General features: G+C 44.9%; 1 protein-coding gene across 1 annotated transcript in view; it reads left to right on the forward strand.

Annotated features, from left to right (window-relative positions):
• The first annotated feature begins 10,776 nt into the window (after positions 1-10,776).
• Majin (membrane anchored junction protein) overlaps positions 10,777-22,500 on the forward strand; it is a 28,701-nt gene continuing 16,977 nt past the window's right edge. Inside the window, exons 1-5 of the mRNA XM_090347424.1 lie at positions 10,777-10,914; positions 14,997-15,114; positions 17,549-17,594; positions 21,751-21,826; positions 22,005-22,130. Coding sequence (XP_090203550.1) covers positions 15,014-15,114; positions 17,549-17,594; positions 21,751-21,826; positions 22,005-22,130 — 349 coding nt within the window. The 5' untranslated portion in view covers positions 10,777-10,914; positions 14,997-15,013. The remainder of the gene's footprint in view (positions 10,915-14,996; positions 15,115-17,548; positions 17,595-21,750; positions 21,827-22,004; positions 22,131-22,500) is intronic.

Consider the following 22,500-nt stretch of genomic DNA (forward strand, 5'->3'; position numbering starts at 1 on the left):
GAAAGTCCAAGGACAGTGCTCAGGCCCTGAGCTCAAGCCCAGGACTGGCAAAAAGAAAACAAAAGAAACCTGGGGGTTGGGGCCCGGGAGTTTGGCCTAGCGGTTAAAGTGCTCGCCTAGCATGCACAAAGACCCGGGTTCGATTCCTCGGTATCCCACATACACAACCAAGCCGGAAGTGGCAGAGACGAGACACAACCAAAAACCGGAAGTGGCAGAGACGAGACACAACCAAAAACCGGAAGTGGCAGAGACGAGACTGCAACAAGCGACAGAGAGCGAAAGCAAGCAAGCGGAGCCCAACCGAGTGGTGGCCGGAGCGAGCGGGGCCGGAGCGAGCGGGGCCAGAGCGAGAAGGGCCGGAGCGAGCGGGGGCCAAAAAAAAAAAAAAAAAAAAAGAAACCTGGGGGTTGGAGTTGGGAGGACGCCTGGATCTGGGCTTCCACACCATTCTCCGGGCCTTTGCCTGCCGGCTCCCTGCCTCTTTTCCAACAAGCCTGGCCTGTGGACATCAGGGCCTGCCTTTGTCTTCCGGGACAAAGATGGGGAAGAATGAAGGAAGGGGCGGTGTGAGGGCTGGACTTGAACCTGGCAGCCTGGGGCCTGAAGCTTCCCTGGCAGCACCAACCTCAAGTGCTCAATACCTGTGGAGCCATGGAGCAGCTTTCTGAACACCCTGGGGTGTGAGTGGATGGGAGCTGGCAGATCGGGGGCTGCACTAGGGTGTCTGCCCTGTCTCCAGGGAAGGGGCCTTGACAGCAGCAGCCCCAGCTCCTCATCCACCTTTTTTTTTTTTTTTTTTTGTCAGTCATGGGGCTTGAACTCTGGAACTGGCCATTGTCCCTGAGCTCTTCAGCTCAAGGCCCCAGGCTCTATCTCTGGAGCCACAGCGCCACTTCCCATTTTCTACTGGTGAATTGGAGATAAGAATGTCACAGACTTTAGTGACCAGGCTGGCTTTGAACCGAGAACCTCAGATCTCAGCCTCCTGAGTAGTTAGTATTACAGGCGTGAACCACTACATCCAGCTTAGTTATTTTCACTTATTTATTCATTTTACTTTTTTGTCCTGTGACTTGAACTCAGGGCCTGAGCACTGTCCTTGGGCTTTCTCAAGGCTAGAGCTCTACCACGTGAGCCACAGCACCACATCTGGCTTTTTCTATGTATTCAGTACCAAGGAGTTGAAGCTGGGTCTTCATGCATGTTAGGCAAGCACTCTACCACTAGGCCAAACTCCCTGTCCTCAGCTAGGAATTTAGTTCAACATGCAGAGGGCCCTTTGTCCCACTTGTACCCTTTGTAGGGCTGGGATTTGAACTCAGGACCTTGGGCTAGATAAGCAGGCTGTCTAACCCCTGAGCCACACCTCCAGGCCTTGTGTACTCTTATTGTAGCCTTAAATGGAGAAGTCCCACATGCTAATAGATATGATGCTAGAGGACAAAACTCCACCATAAATTAGTAACAAGAGAAGGGTGTGGCTAAGTGACTGCCCATCTGTTCCTTTGGGGGGGGGGACTTCTGAAGAGCTGCTAAGAACAAAGGAGGCTTTGAAAATTATTTAATGAGGTGAGAAAATACTTGCAACAGATTAAGCAAGAAAAAAAATAGAATAGAGAGCCAGAACTGTCACTATAGTTTGATATTATGTTTGCTCAAAAACATAAACAGAATGAAAAAGGTGTGGGAGGAAATGTAGATTTTTTTTTTCCGGAGCTGTAATTCTCAAATTTGTAAACATAGCTAGCAGGGTAGCATAAGACTTCCACAGGCTGAATATACTCTGGGCATCTACATCTGACTACATTAACAGTTGCTGTTACATAATAAATGACTCTAAAACTTGTGGCTTGCCAGACATAATGGTTCATGCCTGGACTCCCAGCTACTGAGGGGGAGAGATCAAGAAAATCATGGTTTGAGGACAGCTCAGCAAACAGTGAGACCCCATCTCAACTAACAAGGTGGGTGTGATGGTGCATAGCACAGATAACAACTGGAGCTGGTTTGAGGCCCGCTCTGGCAAAAGTGAGATCCGAGCTGAAGAATAATTAAAACGAAAAGGGAAGCTGGAGCCGGGTGCCGGTGGCTCACACCTGTAATCCTAGCTACTCAGGAAGCTGAGATCTGAGGATCATGGTTCAAAGCCAGCCCAGGCACAAAGGTCCTCAGTGAGACTCTTATCTTCAATTAACCACCAAAACACCAGAAGTGGCACTGTGGCTCAAATGGTAGAGTGCTAGACTTGAGCTGAAGAGCTCAGGAATAGCCCCCAGGCCCAGACTTCCAGCCCAGAACTGACCAACAACAACAACCAAAAAAGCCAGGTGAGAGTGGCTCACTCTTGTAATCTAGCTGCTTGGGAGGCTAAGATCTGAGGATCACAGCTCGAGGCCAGCTGGGATAGGGAAGTCCACAAGACTCTTACTTCCAATTAAGTACAAGAAAACCAGAAGTGGAGCTGTGGCTCTAGTGGCAGAATGCTAGCAAAAGAAGCTCAGGAACAGAGTCAAGGCCCTAAGTTCAAGACTGGGACACACACACACACACACACACACACACACACACACACACATACACACACACACATACACACACACACACATACACACACACACACACACACACACACACACACACGTCCATCCTTGAGGTAAAGGGGTAGCTCAGTAGTACAGTACTTGCCTAACAATTTTAAAGGACGGTGCTGTCCATATAATCTACCCTCCCTCCCTCCCTCCCTCCTTCCCTCCCTCCCTCCTTCCTTCCTTCCCTTCTTTTGCTCCTTCTTCCCCCCTTTCCTTTCCTTTTTTTTTTTTTTTTTTGGTGTTAGTTCTGGGGCTTGATCTGAGGGATTTGCATTCTCACTTTGCATTTTTCACTCAAACCTGGTGACAGCTTGCCTACCTTTTCTCTCTATCTCTGAGGAAAACTGGCTGCCATATTGAGCTACACAATGAAGAGGCAGTAATTCCTTCAGCCAACCGTTGGATGAAGCTGATCTCCTCAAACAGCAAGCTTGGAGGGGGTCTTGTGAGGTCTGCACACAGCTCTGTCAGTGGGCTTTGAGGCAGATTGCCCCCATATCAGGCCTTTTCACTGGTGTATGTACACCAGTACTGGGGCTTTAGGTGCACTTGGCTATTTCACTCAAGGCTAGTACTTGAGCCACACCTCCCCTTTTGGATTTTTGCTGGTTAATTGGAAATAAGAATCTCACAGGCTTTTCTGTCCATGCTGGCCTCAAACCTTGATCCTCAGATCTCAGCCTCTTAAGTAGCTAGGATTACATGTATAAGTTACCTGACTCTGACTCTGATACGTTTTTTGTTTTTTTGAGGTGGGGAGGGATCATGGGGCTCGAACTCTGGGTCTGGATGCTGTCCTTGATGTCTTCAGCTCAAGGCTAGCACTCTACCACTTGAGCCACCATACCACTTCCAGTTTTCTGGTGGTTAACTGGAGATAAGAGTCTCATGGACTTTGCTGCCCAGGCTAGCATTGAACCAAGATCCTCAGATCTCAGCCTCTTGTGTAGCTAGGATTTAAGGCATGAGCCACCGGGACCCAGCTCTGATAAAAGTTCTTTTGGGCTGGGAGTTTGGCCTAGTGGTAGAGTGCTTGCCTAGCATGCATCAAGACCCAGGTTTGATTCCTCGGTACCACATATATAGAAAAAAGCCAGAAGTGGTGCTGAGGCTCAAGTGGTAGAGCTCTAGCCTTGAGGAAACTCCAAGGCTAGTGCTCAGGCCCTGAGCTCAAGTTCAGGACTGGCAAAAAAAAATCTTTTGAATGTAGCTATATGCTACATAATAATGGTTCAGTCAGCAATGGATCACATGTGATATATACACATAATAATAAAAAATACATATATACACATCTGTATGTATGTCACAGAAAGGAATCTGTTCACCAAGAAACATGGGCAAGAATGTGTCAGCAATATCCATAATGGTAAAACAAACAATTACCCATTAACCATAGAATATATACCCAATGGAGGTAGGTAGAGGTGACTCACACCTGCAATCCAAGTATTCAGGAAGCTGTAGGATAATCTCAAGTTCAAGGCTAGCCTGCATAATTTATCAGTGCTCAGGTGGTTTTTTTTCCTTTTTTTTTTTTTGCCAGTCCTGGGGCTTGAACTCAGAGCCTGGGCTCTGTTCCTGATCCTCTCTGTGTGCAAGGCTACTGCTCAACCTCTTGAGCCACAGCACTACTTCTGGCTTTGTTTTCTTTTCTTTTCTTTTCTATGTGTCTGGTACTGAGGAATTGAATTCAGGATTTCATACATGCTAGGTAAGCATTCTACTACTAAGTCATATTCCCAGCCCTGGAGTATCTCATATTTAGGTATGGCTACATAGCAACAAGAACCAACAAATACAACTCTTGGAAATAATATGAATGAACACAAATGTATGACTATAGTGGCTGACACAAAGGAAAACACAGTCTACTCATCTACTTATCCATTTCAAAATGGAAAAGAGAAACAAATTTAAAAGTTAAGCCAAGACAATGAGCCATGCTCTGTGGACTACTGCTTATAACCCTAGCTAGTCAAGAGGCTGAGATCTGAGGATCACAATTCAAATCCAGCTTGGGAGAAAAGTCCATGAGCATCTTATCTCCAATTAACCATAAAGAAAGCTACATGGAAAGCATTGCTTGGTGAAGTATTTGCAGCAAGTGAAAAAGTCAAATGAGAGCTTGAAGCCCTGTGTTCAAGCCCCAGTACTGGCATCTTAAAAAACAACAACAAAGGATTGGATAGATAGTATTTCAGGCTTTTACTCAGGCTGGCTTTTAAGTAGCTGGGGTTACAGTCATACTGGTTAGCATGTTTTGTTTCTTAATCTTTGTGGTGGTTACATGAATGTATTCACTGTATGAAAACTCACTAAGCATCTATAACTTATACTCTCTTTTGGCTCCAATGCACTTCAGCAAAAAGAGACATATGTGACAAGATGTCACAATCCTTGGCACTTAAAAGTGAATATTGGGCTGGGCACATGTAGCTCACATATTTAATCCTAGCTACTTATGAGGCTGAGATCCATAGGTCACTCTTTGAAACCAGCTGGGAAGAGAAATCTATGAGACTCTGTTTCTAAAAACAATCAGCACCAAGTTGGGCTAGAGGCTTGGCTCATTGCCAAGCAAGCAAGCCCAGTAAAATAAGGCCCTGAATTCAAACTCTAGTACTGGGAATAGAAAAAAAAAAAGGAATGAATGATTGTTTAGGGGTGTGGCTGAAGTGGCAGAGGTCCTGGAGTTCAAATTCCTGGTAACACACACACACACTCCAAAAACAAAACCATTCCTCTGCTCAGAGTAGAAGCCATTAACGATCAGAACCATGGACAGATCAGAGGCTGCGTTGGAAGGAGTGGAGAGAAAGGAAGACGTTTCAGAATTTCAGGTGTCCCAAATTCAGGCTGTAGAAGATTTGCCTCATGGATGACTGGCCCAGAGTCTTTGGGGGGCATTCCCAGCAGTATGGAGAGCGTGACTTGAGGAGTGACTTGTGTCACGTCTGTGTGGGGGTTCAGGTGGAATTCCATGTCGTTTTCATCTCAGCCCCTTGTTTTTCTAGCCAGTGACTGCAGCTGTCTCCCTAGGGAGGGCTGTCCTGGATCCTGTGCATTAACAGCTTGACCCAGCTTTGCGGGAGTTTTCCTCCCTGTCTTGGGCTTTTGTTTCCTTGTTGATGGTGGGGAGAGGAAACAGGACAGACAGACAGAGTGAGTAAAGCAACAAGCCATAACTGAGATCTTTCTCTGTCATGTCTGAATTCGTGAATGACTCCCACAGTAGGCCTGGACTTTTGTGTTGCACAGATTCTTGGGCTCATCTATGAGTCCAAAGAGACCCAGCTGTGGGGTCCTCTTCTGAAGGGGTCTCAGGAGAGGCTCCCCAGGGTAGCAATTTACTTCCCTCTAGGGGGATTCATTTCCTTCCTTGGTTTCTGTGCTTGCCCGCCACCATCTGCTGCACCCAGTTCTAGTACTAAACTGTGCAAAACCTTCAAGGTCTAGGTTTATCTGGAGTCCTCTGAGCAATCTATTTCCACAGGGTTTCTACCCTGTGCAGTCTAGAGCTCATGCCTGAGGTGAGGGGTGGGGGGTGCTGTCTAAAATTCCATGGCCTTCTGTGACTCAGACACCAAATACGGAAAGGAAATGATCCGTATCCCCACCCAGATGATGGGGCTCCACCCTCAAGAGAATCCCCGTGTCCCACTGAATAGCTGCCCCTTTCTTGACAGGGCAGCTTGGCGTCCTAGGCAATGCAAACCATTGCCCAAAGGTCTGCCAGCTTCCCTGAGCGGAGTGCTGTTGCCTGGACAGTAATTGGCCAGCAGAAGCTGGGCGGGGGGAGTGATGGGAATGGGGGAAGGAGCACCAGGTGCTAGATGAAGTGGAGCGGGTGATTAAGTGGCCCTGGAGACCAAGGAGCCTTGTGTGCAGGCCCAACAATGCTGACTTAAAGGAGACAAGACCTGGACTCTTCTTCTCAGGGAGATCCCCGGTCTACAGACTATGGCTGCATGTGTGTGTGTGTATGTGTGTGTGGTGGGGGGGGGCTGATCTGAACAAGTACTCCACTGGCAGTGCCCAGGAGAAGAGGACCAACAGGGGGTAAAGACCCTCCAAGGTGAGTGGGATGACCTAAACTCAGGAAAACATGATAAATCACAGCAGTGAGATCCTAATAGTCCCCAGCCAAGGGCTTGGCTGAGAGAAACTCCTTATCATTAACCACAGCCACACATTACTGTCACTACTGGGTACTGGGAGCTCATGCCTGTAATCCTAGCTACCCAGGAGGCTGAGACCTAAGGATCATGGTTCGAAGCTAGCCTGGGTAGGAAAGTCCATGAGCCCCTTATTGCCAATTAAGCACACATACACAAGAATGTCCTAAGTTGAGCTGTGGCTCAAGTGGTAGAGCACTAGACTTGAGCAGAAAAAACTCAGGGATGGAAATGGTGCTGTGGCTCAAGGGGTTGGGTGGTAACGTTGTGCTGAAGAGCTCAGGGACAGTGCCCAGGCCTAGATTTCAAGCCCCACAGTGGACAAAAACAAAACAAACAAAGAAAAAAACCCTCAGGGACAGCACTCAGTCCCTGAGTTCAAGCCCCAGGATGGCAAACACACCCCCCCCACACACACACACCCTCATGAGACTACAAAACAAAACCTGAAATGTGAAAGCATTTGCCTCCCTTCCTCCCCACCCCCCCATACCTCTTAGCTCAAACCCTTACCAGAATCAGGATAGTCTTCCATTTTAATTCTTGGTCTCTTGGGATAGACATAAAACACAGTGGATATAATAGGCAAGTTCAGCAGGAAAGAAGACACTTTCAAGAAACTAAAGGGGCCGGGATTTTGGCCTAGTGGTAGAATGCTTGTCTAGCATGCATGAAGACCAGGGTTTTATTTCTCGGTACCACATACATAGAAAAAAGCCAGAAGTGGTGCTGTGGCTCAAGTGGTAGAGCTCTAGACTTGAGAAAACCCAAGAACAGTGCTCAAGCCCAGGAGTGGCAAAAAGAAAAAAATTAAAATGAAAAAAGGAACTAAAAACACAGCATCTCTAAGATAACAATGACTTTTACCCCAATACAATTATAAGGAGCTGGAGTTAGAGCAGAGCCTGAGCTCCGCAAGAGTGCTAAGCTAGGAGCTTAGAGTATTAAGTCCACAGTCAGCCCAAGGTCTGAGTCTCTGTCTCAAGTTTGGGACTTTACTATATTATATCTGACCTCTGGGCAAAGTTTACTGTTCTGGGGAAATTGAAGATCTTTTGTTTTTCCAGCACAGGTGGCTCCCACCTATAATCCTATCTACTCTGCAAAGTGGAGATCTGAGGGTCATAGTTCAAACCCAGCCTGAGCAGAAAAGGCCCAGGGACTCTACTTAACCACCTGAAAAGGGAAGTAGTGCTGTGGCTGAAAGTGGCGCAGCACTAGCCTTGAGCAAAAGAGCTTGGGTACAATGCCCAAGCACTGCGTTCAAGCCCCAGGCCCACTAACAGCAAAAAGATCTTTTGTTTGAAGAAATGTTCATCTTAGACTGGAATGAAATCATTCTTTAATCCTTAGGTACCTGGGTATGACACTCAAAAGCCCTCTCTTGAGACATTCTATGACCTTGGAGGGCCTAGGTTGGTTGCTCATCTTTAAGTTGGAAAGTTTAAGCACACTGAAACTCTTCTACACCTTGTGCTCGTATCCTTTTCGTTTGTTTTGAGGGCAGTATTGGAGTTTGAACTCAAGGACTCAAGCTCTTGCTCTGCTTTTTCCACTAAAGGCTGGCACGCTACCACTTGACCCAAGCATCTATTTCTACCTATTGTGTGGTTAGTGGGAGATAAAAATCCTCAATCTTCTGAGAAACTAGTATTATAGGTGTGAGCCACTAGGGCTCTGCATCTTCATTTTTAAGTTTACAAGTTGCTAACTATCTTAGTGCAGGCATTTTCTCCTACAGGGATCCCTCCTGACACTGGGCTGACAGCATCCTCTAGGTCCCCAGAAGCCTAAAACACAAGTGCCCCAGTACCCTTTATTAAAATTAAATATTTACTCCAGGGTTGGGAATATGGCTTAGCAGCCCCAATGTCTGAAATCCCCAAGGCCTTGCATTCTATTCCTGTCATAGAAAAAAGCAAGTAACTAAAAGAAAAATATAATTCATATGTCAAAGCTGGCCTAACATATGAAGCTGCTCAGCCTTCAAATAGATGGATTACAGACAGTGAGATACTGACACTTGGATGCTAACTACCTTTTTTTTTCCAGTTAACTTCCTGGTTTTAATTAATTTTAATGTCTGGTATTTTTTTTTTTGCTAGTCCTGGGGATTGAACTCAGGGCTTAAGCACTGTCCTTGGGCTTTCTCAAGGCTAGAGCTCTACTACTTGAGCCCCTGCACCACTTCTGGCTTTTTTCTATATATGTGGTACTGAGGAATCGAACCTGGGCCTTCATGCATGCTAGGCAAGCACTCTACCACTAGGCCAAACTCCTGGCCTTTTTTTTTTTGTCAGTCAGGGGGCTTGAACTCTGGGCTTGAGTGCTATCCCTGAGCTCTTCAGCTCAAGGATATGGCTCTACCATACAGAGTCACAGTGCCACTTCTGGTTTTCTGGTGGTTAACTGGAGATAAGAGTCTCACAGACTTTTGTGCCTGGGGTGGCTTTAAAGCTCGATCCTCAGCTCTCAGCCTTCTGAGTAGCTAGGAATACAGGTGTGAGCCATTGGTGCCTGGTTCTAGTACTTTCAATATTTATAAAAAATAATAAAATTTCTCTGTCTTCTCATCTATTTATCCAGCTTCATGGTGAAGGACACAAAAAGGTAGCTTATTATATCATATAGGCAGTCATGTGAAGATAACATTTCATCTTCAGCCACCTTTAAATAGACAACTTGGGGCTGGGAGAAAAGAGGTATTCTGTATTTGTTGAACAGACCTATTTGTTAACACAGGCCCTTCAACAGGCAGATGCCATCTTCAGTTTGGGCATGGGCCTTCTGGAGATTCAATTTCTACTCCTAATCTGCTCTCCCATACCTGCTTTTTTTTTTTTTTTTTTTGCCAGTACTGGGAACTGAACTCAGCCTGAGCACTGTCCTTGGGTTTTCCTCAAGGCTAGAACTCTACCACTTGAGCCACAGCACCATTTGCAGCTTTTTTTCTATATATATGGTACCAAGGAATCAAATCCAGGTCTTCATGCATATAGGGCAAGCACTCTACTACTAGGCCAAACTCCCAGCCTTCTGACTTGCTTTCTCAAGACTTTGAATGGTACTACCTGCTAGTGGATGCTTAGTTGTCTTGACTCACTCAGCCTTTGAGTAGTTTACCTGGGTAGGAGGAGAAAGATTTAAAGTGGTATGGGAGAAGCAGTCTCTGTAGAACTGCTGATGAACAGGGAAGATGGAGGCTGGAGAAGGCCAGAGGCCCATAGGACTAAACATGAGGTGGCAGGCATCTCTCAAATGGGCAGATCCATCATGGCCAACCCAGGACACCGAGAACCACCTGGCAGAGGTGGAGGGCAATTACTTAACAATTCACAGCACAGTCAGAACCTGGTCGACAGGAAATGGAAGGACAGCTGCTTGGCCTTTGCAATCAGACAGACCCCGGTTCCCATGTCACTCCCATTTCCTGTTTGTAAAATTGGTATGTGTAACCAGGTGCTGGTTGCTCACGCCTCTGATCCTGGCTACTCAAGATTATGGTTTGAAGCCAGGCCAGGCAGGGACATCTGTGAGACTTTCATCTCCAATTAACCAGTCAAAAGCTAAAAGTGAGGTGTGATTCAAGTGGGAGAACACCAGCCTTGAGCAAAAAGTCAAATGAGATTGCCCAGTACCAGCACAAACACAAACCAAGTACATAGTTTACCTCAGGGCCTGGCAGTGAGGCTTAAGAGATAGTTTGCAGGAACAGTATTCTGGCATGACACATGTCACCCAATAGGGGCCCTCAGTTGCTGGAGGCAACTTGTGCTACCCATATCAGGTGCAGGCAGTGGATGAGTCCTGGAGCCACTGACAGGCTGAGGGGTGGGACACACATTCGCCCAGGGAGAGGACAGAAGCGCGCCTGCGCAGACCTTGGCCAGGCCTTCCGGTGCCCGGAAGCCAGGGGTAAGGTTGGAGCATGCGCGGGACTCACCGCTGTGCCTGGGGGGGGGGGCTCATCACTGCGCCTGCGCGGGCTGCGCGGTACTCACCACTGCGCCTGCGCAGAAAGGACCTCTGCGGCACGAGGACATACAAGCTCACTCGACGCCTGTACCCGTGGTTTTCAATTAATTTTTTTTTTGTGGTTGTTGTTTTATTTAAGTGTGGTCTTCTGCTTTGACCACTTTTCTAAGGTGCGGAGGACCCCTAAGTTCGGGTATAAGAAAAAAACCTAGCCGAACCCGGGAGCTCATCCGGGTTGAGGTAACGGTCGGGTCCGCATGCCCGCGCGGGGCGGGGAATGAGGTGGGGCAGGGCGATGGGGGGCTTTGCGTCCCCCACCCAGAGAAACCGGAGTTTCCAGGCCGGACCTCATTCTCCATTGTCCCCAGAGGTCGCCTCCTCAGCCCTGGCTGCGGGTATGCCCCACACCCGCGGGCCAGGTGGCGCGGCCCGAGGTGGAGGCCGTGCGGGGGTGGGGGTGGGGCTGTGGCGCAGCTTGGGCCAGCACCTCAAACCCCTGCCTCTGGCGAGTGACCATGGCAGGGAGGCTTAGAAAGCTGCCTTCCAGCCAGCTTGTCTTCACCACAACCAGTGCACCCTGTTGTCTGTGGCACCCACCAGCCTCCCGAGGCTCCCTCACCCCACCCTCTGCACAGAAACGTCCGCCGTGTGTCTCACGCCAGTCAGCCCAGCCATCCAGGAGGCTGGCATCTGAGGATCGCGGTTCAAAGCCAACCCCGGCACTGAAGTCCGCAGGAGTCTTCTTCCAGTTAACCAACAGAAAACCAGAAGTGGTGCTGTGGCTCAAGGGGTAGAGTGCTATCCTTGAGCTGAAGAGCGCAGGCCCAGAGTGCAAGCCCTGTGAACTGACCAAAAAAGAAAAGGAAAAAAGAAACGTCCCCATTCTGGCCAATTATCCAATTACCACCCTATAACTCAGGCTCAGCAGTTGTCATGAAAACAAGACTTTCTTCATTATTTTTTGTCCCAGCATGTCCCAGTAATTTGAGTGAGTTGCTACTTCCCAAAAGCCCGATTTCACCTTAGAACTAACCGTTTGAGTCATGACACTCAGTGAGATCATTGTTCAGTTTCCCAGGCACTTGATTGAATCTTGGTGCCTGCGAAGCTGGACAGAAAGATGCAGGCAGAAGCCAGGCGCAGTGGCTCACATCTGTAATCTTAGTTACTCAGGAGGCTAAGATCTGAGGATCACGGTTCAAAGGCAGTCTGGGCACCAAAGACCATGAGACTCTCATCTCCAATTAACCACTAGAAAACTGGAAGTGGGGCTGTGGCTCAAAGAGTAGGGCGGTAGCCTTGAGCTGAAGAGCTCAGGGACAATGCCAGGCCCAAGGGTAGAGTGGTAGCCTTGAGCTGAACAGCTCACACTCCCAGGCCCAGAGTTCAAGCCCCACAACCGACGAAAGAAAGAAAGAAGAAAGAAGAAAGAAAGAAAGAAAGAAAGAAGGAAGGAAGGAAAGAAAAAAGAAAGAAAGGAAAGAAAGGAAAGCAAGAAAAGCAAGTGTGCTTTCAAACATCTCAGCTTTTGTGAGTTCTAGTTGAGGACATGTGCACACTTGCAGTAAGCCCAAAACACTATCCAATAGTCTAATATATATCATATCACACACACACACACACACACACACACACACACAATCAGTCTTGAGGCTTGAACTCTGGGAATGTCCCAGAACTACTTTGGCTCAGACTAGTGCTCAACCACCTGAGCCACAGCACCACTTCTGGCATTTTCTATATATGTGGTACTGAGGAATCGAACCCAGGGATTCATGCAGGCTATGGAAACACTGTACACCTAAGTCACATTCCCAGCCCCAACAGCCTATGTTTCTATAAAAGTATAGAATTTAAGTTAAATTCTGGTGTTGCATGCCTGTAATACCACCTGCTTGGGACTGAGATTGTTGAAATTGTAATTCAGAACCAGCTTGTGAAGAAAAGGTTGTAAGATTCATTCTCAACAGTCTGCCCTATAGAGGCACTCCTGTTATCATAGCTACAGGGAAACCTGACATGGGTGCCCAGGTACACCCCTTGGTAGGAACTGAGACTCTTCCTCAAAACTAACTAGAAAGTATCAGTGGCAGAGATATAGGTCAGGGATAAGAATGTCTACTTAACAATTGGAAGGTCCTGAGTTCCAAACCCAATACTGCCTGCGCCTGTAATCCCGGCTACTCAGGAGACTCAGATCTGAGGATTGTAATTTGAAGACAGCCTGGTCAGAAAAGTCCATTAGTCTCTTATCTCCAATAAACTACTCAGAAAAAGCCAGAAGTTGGAGCTGTGGCTCAATTGGTAGAGCACTAACTTGAAACAAGAAGCTCAGGGACAACATCCAGGCCCAGAGTTCAAACCTAGGAACTGCAAAAAACAACAATTATGCTAAAAATTAAAAATAAGTATTATAAAACTTATGAAATGGCAGCCTATATATATATATTATTTAATTGCACAATTCCTATAATTGGTAGAATTGCCATTGTAGATGTAGAAAATGAGAAATCCAGAAACTTAACGATTTACTCAGGGTCTGTTGACTAATAAGAGGCAGAAGTATAACTTGGCAAACACCTGTGCCCAGCAGGTGACTACATCTTTAAAGAACCTTATGAGTGACTGAGGGCATTTTTCTGCCAGTCTTTTGATTTTAAATCTCATGTCTTTTTCACTATCCCATACTACCTGATTTTTTTCACTCCTTTGTTTTAAAGCCACCCTAATATGGTCACCTAGAAATGAATTGAAAGTCTGACCTTTTTTTAACAAGGTCCATCAATTTAATAATAGTTACTGGGACACAGTGTCACCATGGATACTGTTGTCAGTGTTGAAAAATAACGCTGTGAATCTTTGAATCACTACTACTGTTTTGTATTGTGCTGTCTAATCTTTATTTTCAAATGAGGTAATTGGTGTGTGGTGCTTGTTTCTGAAGCTAGCAGCCAGCAATTAACAGGCACAGGTCCCCGCTAGAAGAGGGTTGTTTTTTCTTCTTTTTGGCCAGCTGTGGTATAGCATGCGAAGTCTTCTCTTTGGATAGTCATTTTCAGCAAATGGCCTTCATTTGGTTTGCACATATGCTTCCAGACCTCAGTCTGTGGTTAGGTGACTCCACCTTTTTTTTTTTTTTTTTTTGACTCCATCTTTTTTTTGAGGAAAGGCTACCACCCTACCCTTGAGCCAAGCAAGCCTCACTTCCTGTTTTCTAGAGGTTAATGGAGTTAAGAGTCTCAGGTCCTTTTGTTCCCAGACTGGCTTTGAACCTTGATCCTCAGATCTCAGCCTCCTGAGTAGTTAGGATTACTGGTTTGAGCCGCCGTGCCTGGCAGGTGACTACATCTTTAAAGAACCTTATGAGTAACTGAGAGCATTTTCTTTTGCCAGTCGTGGGGCTGTGGCTCAAGGGATAGGGCAGTAGCCTTGAGCTGAAGAGCTCAGGGACAGTGCCCAGGTCCAGAGTTCAAGCCCCATGACTGACACACACAAAAAAAGCCACAGTGGCTTAGAATATAACAATGTACTTGATTCTTGTCTTTGAGGACATCCTACGTGTCCTTTTAGAGAAGAAAAATGTTATCCTTTTATTGTTTTCCCCATCTCTCCCCTTTATTGAATTCCTCACAGGAAGGACTTCAAGTGGGCAGCAACTCTAGAATCACAAAAAAATAAAACCAATAAGTGCTAGAGGTATAGAGGCATAGGAGTACTCTTAGGTCTTAGAAAGCCTCAATTGTGATAGGAAAATTAACTGAAAGGTGAAGAAAAACTTTTGGTACCACTGGAAAGCATATTGTACATTCTTACTGATTGCCTTGGCCATGTCAGAAAACTCTGCTAACCCTTTACTTTCACTAAGACTAGCAGAGGCCTTCCTCAATGTGCTTCTTAATGGTGCAGCCTTTGGATTTTTTTTTTCATTATTTAACTTGAGCTTCCTAAATTCCAAGAAAAGTGGGATGAAAATAGATTGAAGAAATATTTGAGAGAAACTTTCATTGTAAGTCAATCTCTGTGAGTTGTAACATCAGACTTTTGTCTTCTGGACAAGAAGTGGTTTGTACAAAGTCACAGAGGTGGTGCCAAAAAATGTGGGAGAATGGTCCATGTAACTATAGCAGAAGTGAGCTTGCTGTGTGGGCAATGGTACTGAATAGATGTTATAGTTGGTGTATGATCTCTTTCTTGGATATAAGGAGCCATCCTTAGCTCTTGAGTGATACTATAACATTTCTGCTTTCTTTAGAGTACTATTGTGAAGCAATGACTTTGAAACCTTTTACCTACCCGTTTCCAGAGACAAGGTTTTTTCATGCAGGATCCAATGTGTATAAATTCAAAATTAGATATGGCAACAGTATCAGGTAATTTAAAAATTTATATAATACATGCTAATACACAGGTCATCCTTGCTCTGCTTTTGTTCAATCCAGGGTAATGGCTCTAGCAGAATCTTGTAGAACTCAGCATTTAGCACAAACAAAAACAAACTAATAAGCTTGTGTTTATGGATTAGAAAAAAATAGTGACATATTGTTAAGATCCAAAGTGATGTACAGATTCAACGTAATTCCTGTCGAAGTCTATAAGGTTGAAACGGGAGTATGGCTTAGCAGTACCACATACACAGAAAAAGCTAGAAGTGGTACTGTGGCTCAAATGGTAGATCGCTAGCCTTAAGAAAGCCCAAGGACAGTGCCCAGGCCTTGAGTTCAAGCCCCAGGAACTGGCAAAAAAAATTCCATATGTCATACTTTTTCAAGCCATCCTAATACTCGTATGGAATTTCAACAGAATACAAATAGCTAAAACAGTTTTGAAAATTCTAGAGCTAGACTCATACCTTCTAGTTTTAAAACTGACTACAAAGCTATAATAACCTAAACAATGTGGAACTGCATAAGGGCACACATATATCATTGGGATAGATTGACAACCCAGAAACCTTCATATCTGTGGTCAATTGGTTTAACTAGAATGCCAAGACCATTCAGCTAGGAGAAAGAACAGTCTTTTCTGTAAGTCTCTCTGGGGAAAACAACATCTACCTGTAGAAAAAGAAAGTTATACCCTTCCCTTGTACAACATAGAACAGTTAACTACAATTGAATCAATGACATAAATTTAATAGCTAAAACTATTTCCCAAAAAATTAACAGTAGGGATGGTAATGTAGTTTAGTGGTAGAGTGCCTGCCTCACATGCATGTAGCTCTGGGTTCAATTCCTGAGTACCATATAAACAGGAAAAGCCAGAAGTGATGCTGTGCCTTGAGTGCTAGCCTTGAGCATGGAGAGGTTCAGGGACAGGTCCTGAGTTCAATCCCCAGGACTGGCAAAAAAAAAAAATTAAAAACTGAACTACCATATGAACTAGCAATCCCACTGCTGGAAAGATATCAATAATAATAATAATAAAGGGCCGGGCATTTGGACTAGTGTTAGAGTGCTTGCCTAGCATGTACAAAGACCCGGTTTTGATTCCTCCGTACCACATACATGGAAAAAAGCTGGAAGTGGTACTGTGGCTCAAGTGGTAGAGCTGTAGCCTTGATAAAAGTTCAAGGACAGTGCTCAGGCCCTGAATTCAAGCCTCACAACTGGCAAAATAATAATAATAGGACTATATATAGCATTTGTCTTTTGGTGGATTTTCCCCCTTAACGTAATTCTTTCAAAGTTCATCCATGCTTTACAGCCTTTTGCAGTGTCTTTATCTGGCCAATTAATATCCCATTGCCCATATGTATCACATTTTGTTTATCCATTCATCTGCTGATAGATATTTGTCTCTCATGAACAATGCTACTGCAAGCATAGTTGTGCAAGTAATTAGCTTGAGTCTGTGTTTTCAGTTTTAGGTGTTTTTTGTTGTTGTTGTTGTTGGTGGTGGTGGTGGTGGTGGTGGTGGTAGTGATTGTGGGCTTGAACTGTGGGCCTGAGCTCTGTCCCTAAGCTCTTTAGCTCAAGGCTATATCAATCTACCACTTGAGCCACTGTACCACTTCTGGTTTTCTGGTGATTAATTGGAGATAAGAGGCTTACTGACTTTTGTGCCTGGGATGCAGATAGTTCAACTATGTGGTAATTCTGTTTAGCTTCTTGAACTGCTTCTATAGTAGCTACATCATTTTATATTCCCACTAGCAGCATACAGGGTTTCATTTGCTTTTGAAATCCCTTGCAATTATCATGAATATCCCTAAGAATTGCCCAGATCATAGGGCCAGGAGATTGGCCTAGTGGTAGAGTGCTTGCCTAACATGCACAAAGACCCAGGTTCAATTCCTTGGTACTACATACATAGAAAAGTCGGAAGTGGTGATGTGGCTCAAATGGTAGAGCACTAACCTTGAGGAAAGCCCAAGGACAGTGCTCTGAGTTCAATCCACAGGAATGGGAAAAAAAAAAAGAATTCCCAGATCACACTGGGATTGCAACTGGTGTAACAAATGATTAGCCTTCTCAGTGAAATCTCAGGACTTGAGTTAGTGGAAAAGATATTTTGGGATTTCCCGCCCCCTCTTCTTTCTTGCCAGTCCTGAGGCTTGAACTCAGGGCCTGAACACTGTCTTATGGCTTTCTCAAGGAGAGCTCTACCACGTCAGTCACAGGACCACTTCTGGTTTTTTCTATGTATGTAGGACCGAGGAATTGAACCCAGGTCTTCATGCATGCTAGGCAAGCACTCTACCACTAGGCCCAACTCACGGCCCACAGTGTCTTTCTTTATCTCTACCAGAGAAGATTCTCAACAGAGCTTTCCTTTTGATCTCTGTTTTATCTGGTTACCTTCTAGGGGAGAAGAAATAGAAAATAAGGACGTCATCATCCAGGAGCTGGAGGTATGAAAAGAAGCACTTAACCTCTGGAAAAATTATTCTTTACACCAAGGATACATCCACACCCAGACTTTATTATTACCACTCAACCTCCACCTGGTAACTTGGCCTCTCACTGCCACCTTTCTGGAGAAATATAAAGCCAGTGGCTTTCTTAGTCTTGGCTGAAATATTGGGACCTTTAAGGCTGAAAGACTCCATCCGAGTTCCCAGACAGCAGCTTTCTCTTATGGCAGCTGCCACAGAAGTTTCAGGATGACTGCTCCTTTCAGGTCCCTGGGCAAGCTCACCATCCTAGCCATTGCCTAGCACTTGATGTTCAGGAAATTCAACTGTAAATACACAGACAAGGCAGCTGTGTATTTATTTTAATTGGAAACACTTGCAATTGCTTTACTCCCACTTCATTTCCATCCCTTGTCTACCCAAATCTTCTAACTTGAAGCTCTCCCAATAAAAGGAGGACTGAATAGGTGGGCAGCTTTGTAAATTGGAGAAGTCATTGGGTAAGGAGTTGGAGTTCAGGTGCTGGCCTTAGATTTCAGTCCTGAAGTAGCTTCACTAATCATGAGCTGTGTGACCCTTGGCTGTTCATTCATCAGTGGAGGTCTCATCACTTCATCTGGGAAATGAGAGCTTAGCATGTAGCGTATGATGACAGGTGCATTGAAAGGGAGGTTCATGACCTTTTCTTTTCCTTTTTTTCTTTTTCTTTTTGTCGGTCATGGGACTTGAACTCTGGGCCTGGATGTTGTTCCTGAGCTCTTCAGCTCAAGGTGACTGCCTTTCCCCTGGAGCCACAGCCCCACTTCCCATTTTCTAGAGATTGAAAAAAAGAGTCACATGGTCTTTAGTGCTCATGCTGGCTTTGAACAGTGATCCTCAGATCTCAGCCTCCGGAAGTTTACAGGCGTGAGCTACTGCGCCTGGCTGCTTGCAAACTTTTCTGCCTGGGCAAGTCTTGAACCACCATCCTCCCATTTGCAACTGTCCAAGTGGCTAGGATTACAGGCATGAAGCCCCAGTGCCTGGCTTACAGTGTAAGCCATCTCAGCCTGAGAAGGCCCTCTCTGCATCCCTTCCCTCACCTGTTTAGTGGGGTTAATAAGAAATGTCTGTTTTCAAGATTGTGGTGAAGACTGGATGCTTGTAGTGCCTTCACATGATACGTGGTGCCTAGAGAGCATTTGTGTACACTTATACATCATAGCAAAGTCTGCAAAGTGATTTATTTTTGGACAGAGTCTCACTGTGAAGCTCAGGCTAGCCTCAAAATTATGATTCTCCTGCTGCCGCCTCCTGAGTGTTGGTGATATAGATATGTGCCTCCATACCTAGCTACAGAGTACCTTTTTTTTTGCCACTCCTAGGACTTGAATTCAGGGCTCAAGGCTAGAGTTCTACCACTAAAGCCATAGTACTACTTCTAGCTTTTTCTGTGGTATTGAGGAATTGAACCCAGGGCTTCATGCATGCTAGGTAAGCACTCTACCATTGAGCCATATTCCCAGCCCAGATACAAGTTTTTTTTTTTAAGATGCCAACAGTGAATAGGTTGAGAAATAAATTAAGAAAACAATATCATTCAAAAATCCTTAGTATTAAGAAAGATCTCTACAATTAAAACTAAAACATGGGGGAATTAAATGGGGACAAAAACATGAGAAGGAGTATCAATGTGTGAGAAGTAATGCACCTACTATCTTATGAATGTAACTGTAACCCCTCTATACATTACTCCGACCAAAAAAACCCCAAAAAACTTAAAACATGTAAGAAAACACTAGAAGATAAAAACTTAAAACATTTAAGAAGAAACTAGAAGATAAAAAGACTACCCAAGCTCATAGATCAGCAGAATTAATGCTGTCAAAATGGATATGGTACTGAAAGTAATGTACAAATTCAATGTAATCCCAATGCCATTTTTCATAGAAATAGAAAAAAAACATATTTTAAAATTTATATGCGTGGGGCCAGGAGTTTGGCCTAGTGGTAGAGTGCTTGCCTGGCATGCACGAAGACTTGGGTCTGATTCCTCAGTACCACATATATAGGAAAAACTGGAAGTGGTACTATGGCTCAAGGCATAGAGCTCTAGAGAAAGCCCAAGAACAGTGCTCAGGCCCTAAGTTCAAGCCCCAGGACTGGCAAAAAAAAAATTATATGGAGGCATTGAAGACCCTAGATAACCAAAAAGTTCTGAGCAAGGTCAATGCTGCTGGCTGCCAGTAGCTTAAGTTAGCTAGTAATCCTAGCTACTCAGTAGGCTGCGATTTGAGGACTAAAGTTCAAAACCAGCTTAGGTAGGAAAGTCCATGTCACCAAAAGTAAGGCTGCAGCTCAAGTGGTAGAGTTCTAGACTTGATCACAAAAGCTTAGGGATAGCACTCAGGCCCTAAGAATTCAAACCCTAAGACTGGCACCAAAAAGAATATCAATGCTAAAGTTATCACAATACCTGACTTAAATGCTGACTTTATATTACAGAATCATAATAACAAAACATCATAGTATTGGTATATAAAAACAAACAAACACATAGGCCAGTGGAATAGAAAACCCAGAAATAAACTCACACAGACACAAAAAAGCCAAAAATGTACACAAAATAAAAAACATCCTCTTCAACAAATAGTGTTGAGATAACTAGACATTAACATGGAGAAGATAGGAGCTAGCTCTACATTACCCCATGTAAAAATTAATTCAAAATTGATCAAAGATCTTGATGCAAGGCCTGAAACGTTCCCCAGCCATGGGAAAACACTGAAAGGTACAGGCATAAGCAAGGACTTTCTGAATAGCACTCCAGTTGCTCAGGAAATAAGAGCAAGAATTGACAAATGGAGTTGCATCAAAGTAAAAAGCTTTTGCACAGCAAAGGAAACAATTACCAGACCCGAGTTCGTTTCCTCAGTTCCACATACATAGAAAAGCTGGAAGTGGTGCTGTGGCTGGAAGTGGTAGAGTGCTAGCCTTGAGGAAAAAGGACAGGCTAGGAACATGCCTTAGTGGTACAGTGCTTGCCTAGCATGTAGGAAGCCTTGGTTCGATTCCTTGGTACTACATACACAGAAAAAGGCAGAAGTGGTGCTGTGGCTCAAATGGTAGAGCTCTAGCCTTGAGAAAGCCCAAGGACAGTGCTTAGGCCCTGAGTTCAAGCCCCAGGACTGGCAAAAAGAAATTGCACTGTAGTCCAGTCATGGTGCTGTACATATCTCAGCCAGTAGGAGGTTGATTTAGAAGGACCTTGAGGTAGAGGCCAGACTAGGCCATATGTCAAGACCCTTCTTCAAACATAAATAAAAAGAAGTCCTGGATTTATGCTTAAGTGGTAAAGCATCTACTTACCAAGTATGAGAACCTGGGTTCAAGCCACAATACTGGCACAGGAAAAAAAGTGGAAGGGATTCAAAGAGAGAATGGGTCAAATGCCCAGTACTGAGGGGAGGGTGAGGAAAAGATTTAAAGATAGGGCTGGGAGTTTGGCCTAGTGGTAGAGTGCTTGCCTGGCATGCATGAAGACCTGGGTTCGATTCCTCAGTACCACATACATAGAAAAAAGCTGGAAATGGTCCTGAGGCTCGAGTGGTAGAGCTCTAGCCTTGAGAAAGTCCAAGGACAGTGCTCAGGCCCAGGACTGGCCAAAAAAAAAAGATAGAATAAAAAAGTGCATTGGGTTGAGCAAGAGAAAATAAAATATATATTGATAAATATTAATATTCAGTATGCATTTATTCTTGTTATGTATCATTGTCTATAGTAGACACTGCAGAAGGAATGGTAAGATGTAAATCGGTTATATATTCTACTTCAAGTAGATCTCCCAGAAAGCAAGAAAACAAACAGATGTGTATGAAATGTAGTAAAAGCTCAGGTTGACTCCTGTGAAGTTTGAGAACAGTTAATTACAGTTTAGAGTTGGTGACTGCTCACAAGATAGCTAGGGTTTGGATAGGTGCCAGTGGTGGAGAGGGCATTTCAAGAATAGGGAAAAGCATGATCATAGAGGTAGAAGAGCAGAAGACATGCTTATGGAAGTACGAACACTTCCATTTTGTTAGAATGTAGAATTTGTGAAAAGCCGTGGAAAATGTAAATGAAAAGAGTGACTCAGATTTTCCAGTATTCACGCCATCTCCAATCCCCATTTCAGGATTCTGTTCGTGCAGTCTTGGGAAACCTGGATAACCTGCAGCCATTCATTACGGAACACTTCATCGTATTTCCCTGTATCCTTCATTTCCAGCCTGTTAATGAGCTGGGTCTCCCTAGGTAGATTCAGAAGGAAGCGGCCAGACCATAGACCTTTGGTGGTTAGACCAGGGCAAGGAGGGAGGGAAACCCCATCCTAACACTGGTCTCAGGGGTGCATACCAACCTGCCTCACTCCTTAGCACCATTTCCAAGATAAAAGCAAATGGGAGAGAGTTTCCCACCTGAAATTCAAACATGGGGAGGTCATCTTGATCCCTTACCCATTTGTTTTTACTCTCTATGTGGAGATGAAATGGCTTCACGAAAATCTGTCACCAGGTAAGTAGGATGAAGGGAGAGAGAATGGTAGAGGAGGAGGGTGGTCAGCAGGGTGAACTGGGCATACTGAGGCATACTGAGTCTGTCAGACTGGGCTCTGCTGCCCAGTGCACAGGCCTGAAATGAACACTCTAAGACTGGCTGAGTACTATATCACTTTGCCTCTTAAAAGCTGTATGATCTTAAATAATTACTTAAATCATCCTGTACTACCTCAGTGAAATCTCACTGAGATTTTTTTTTATCTTTTCCCAAACTTCTTTGTTTTGGGGAGGGAGGGTGAAGGCGGGGGGGGGGCAGTCCAGGGGTGGGGGCAGAATAAGAGTCTTCTCCCCAAGGACTTGCCTTAGATCTTTGAAGTTCAGGGTGA

The sequence above is a fragment of the Megascapheus bottae genome, chromosome 16 (assembly GCF_031878675.1).
Source record: "Megascapheus bottae isolate mThoBot1 chromosome 16, mThoBot2.hap1, whole genome shotgun sequence".
In the NCBI taxonomy this organism is placed as follows: Eukaryota; Metazoa; Chordata; class Mammalia; order Rodentia; family Geomyidae; genus Megascapheus; species Megascapheus bottae.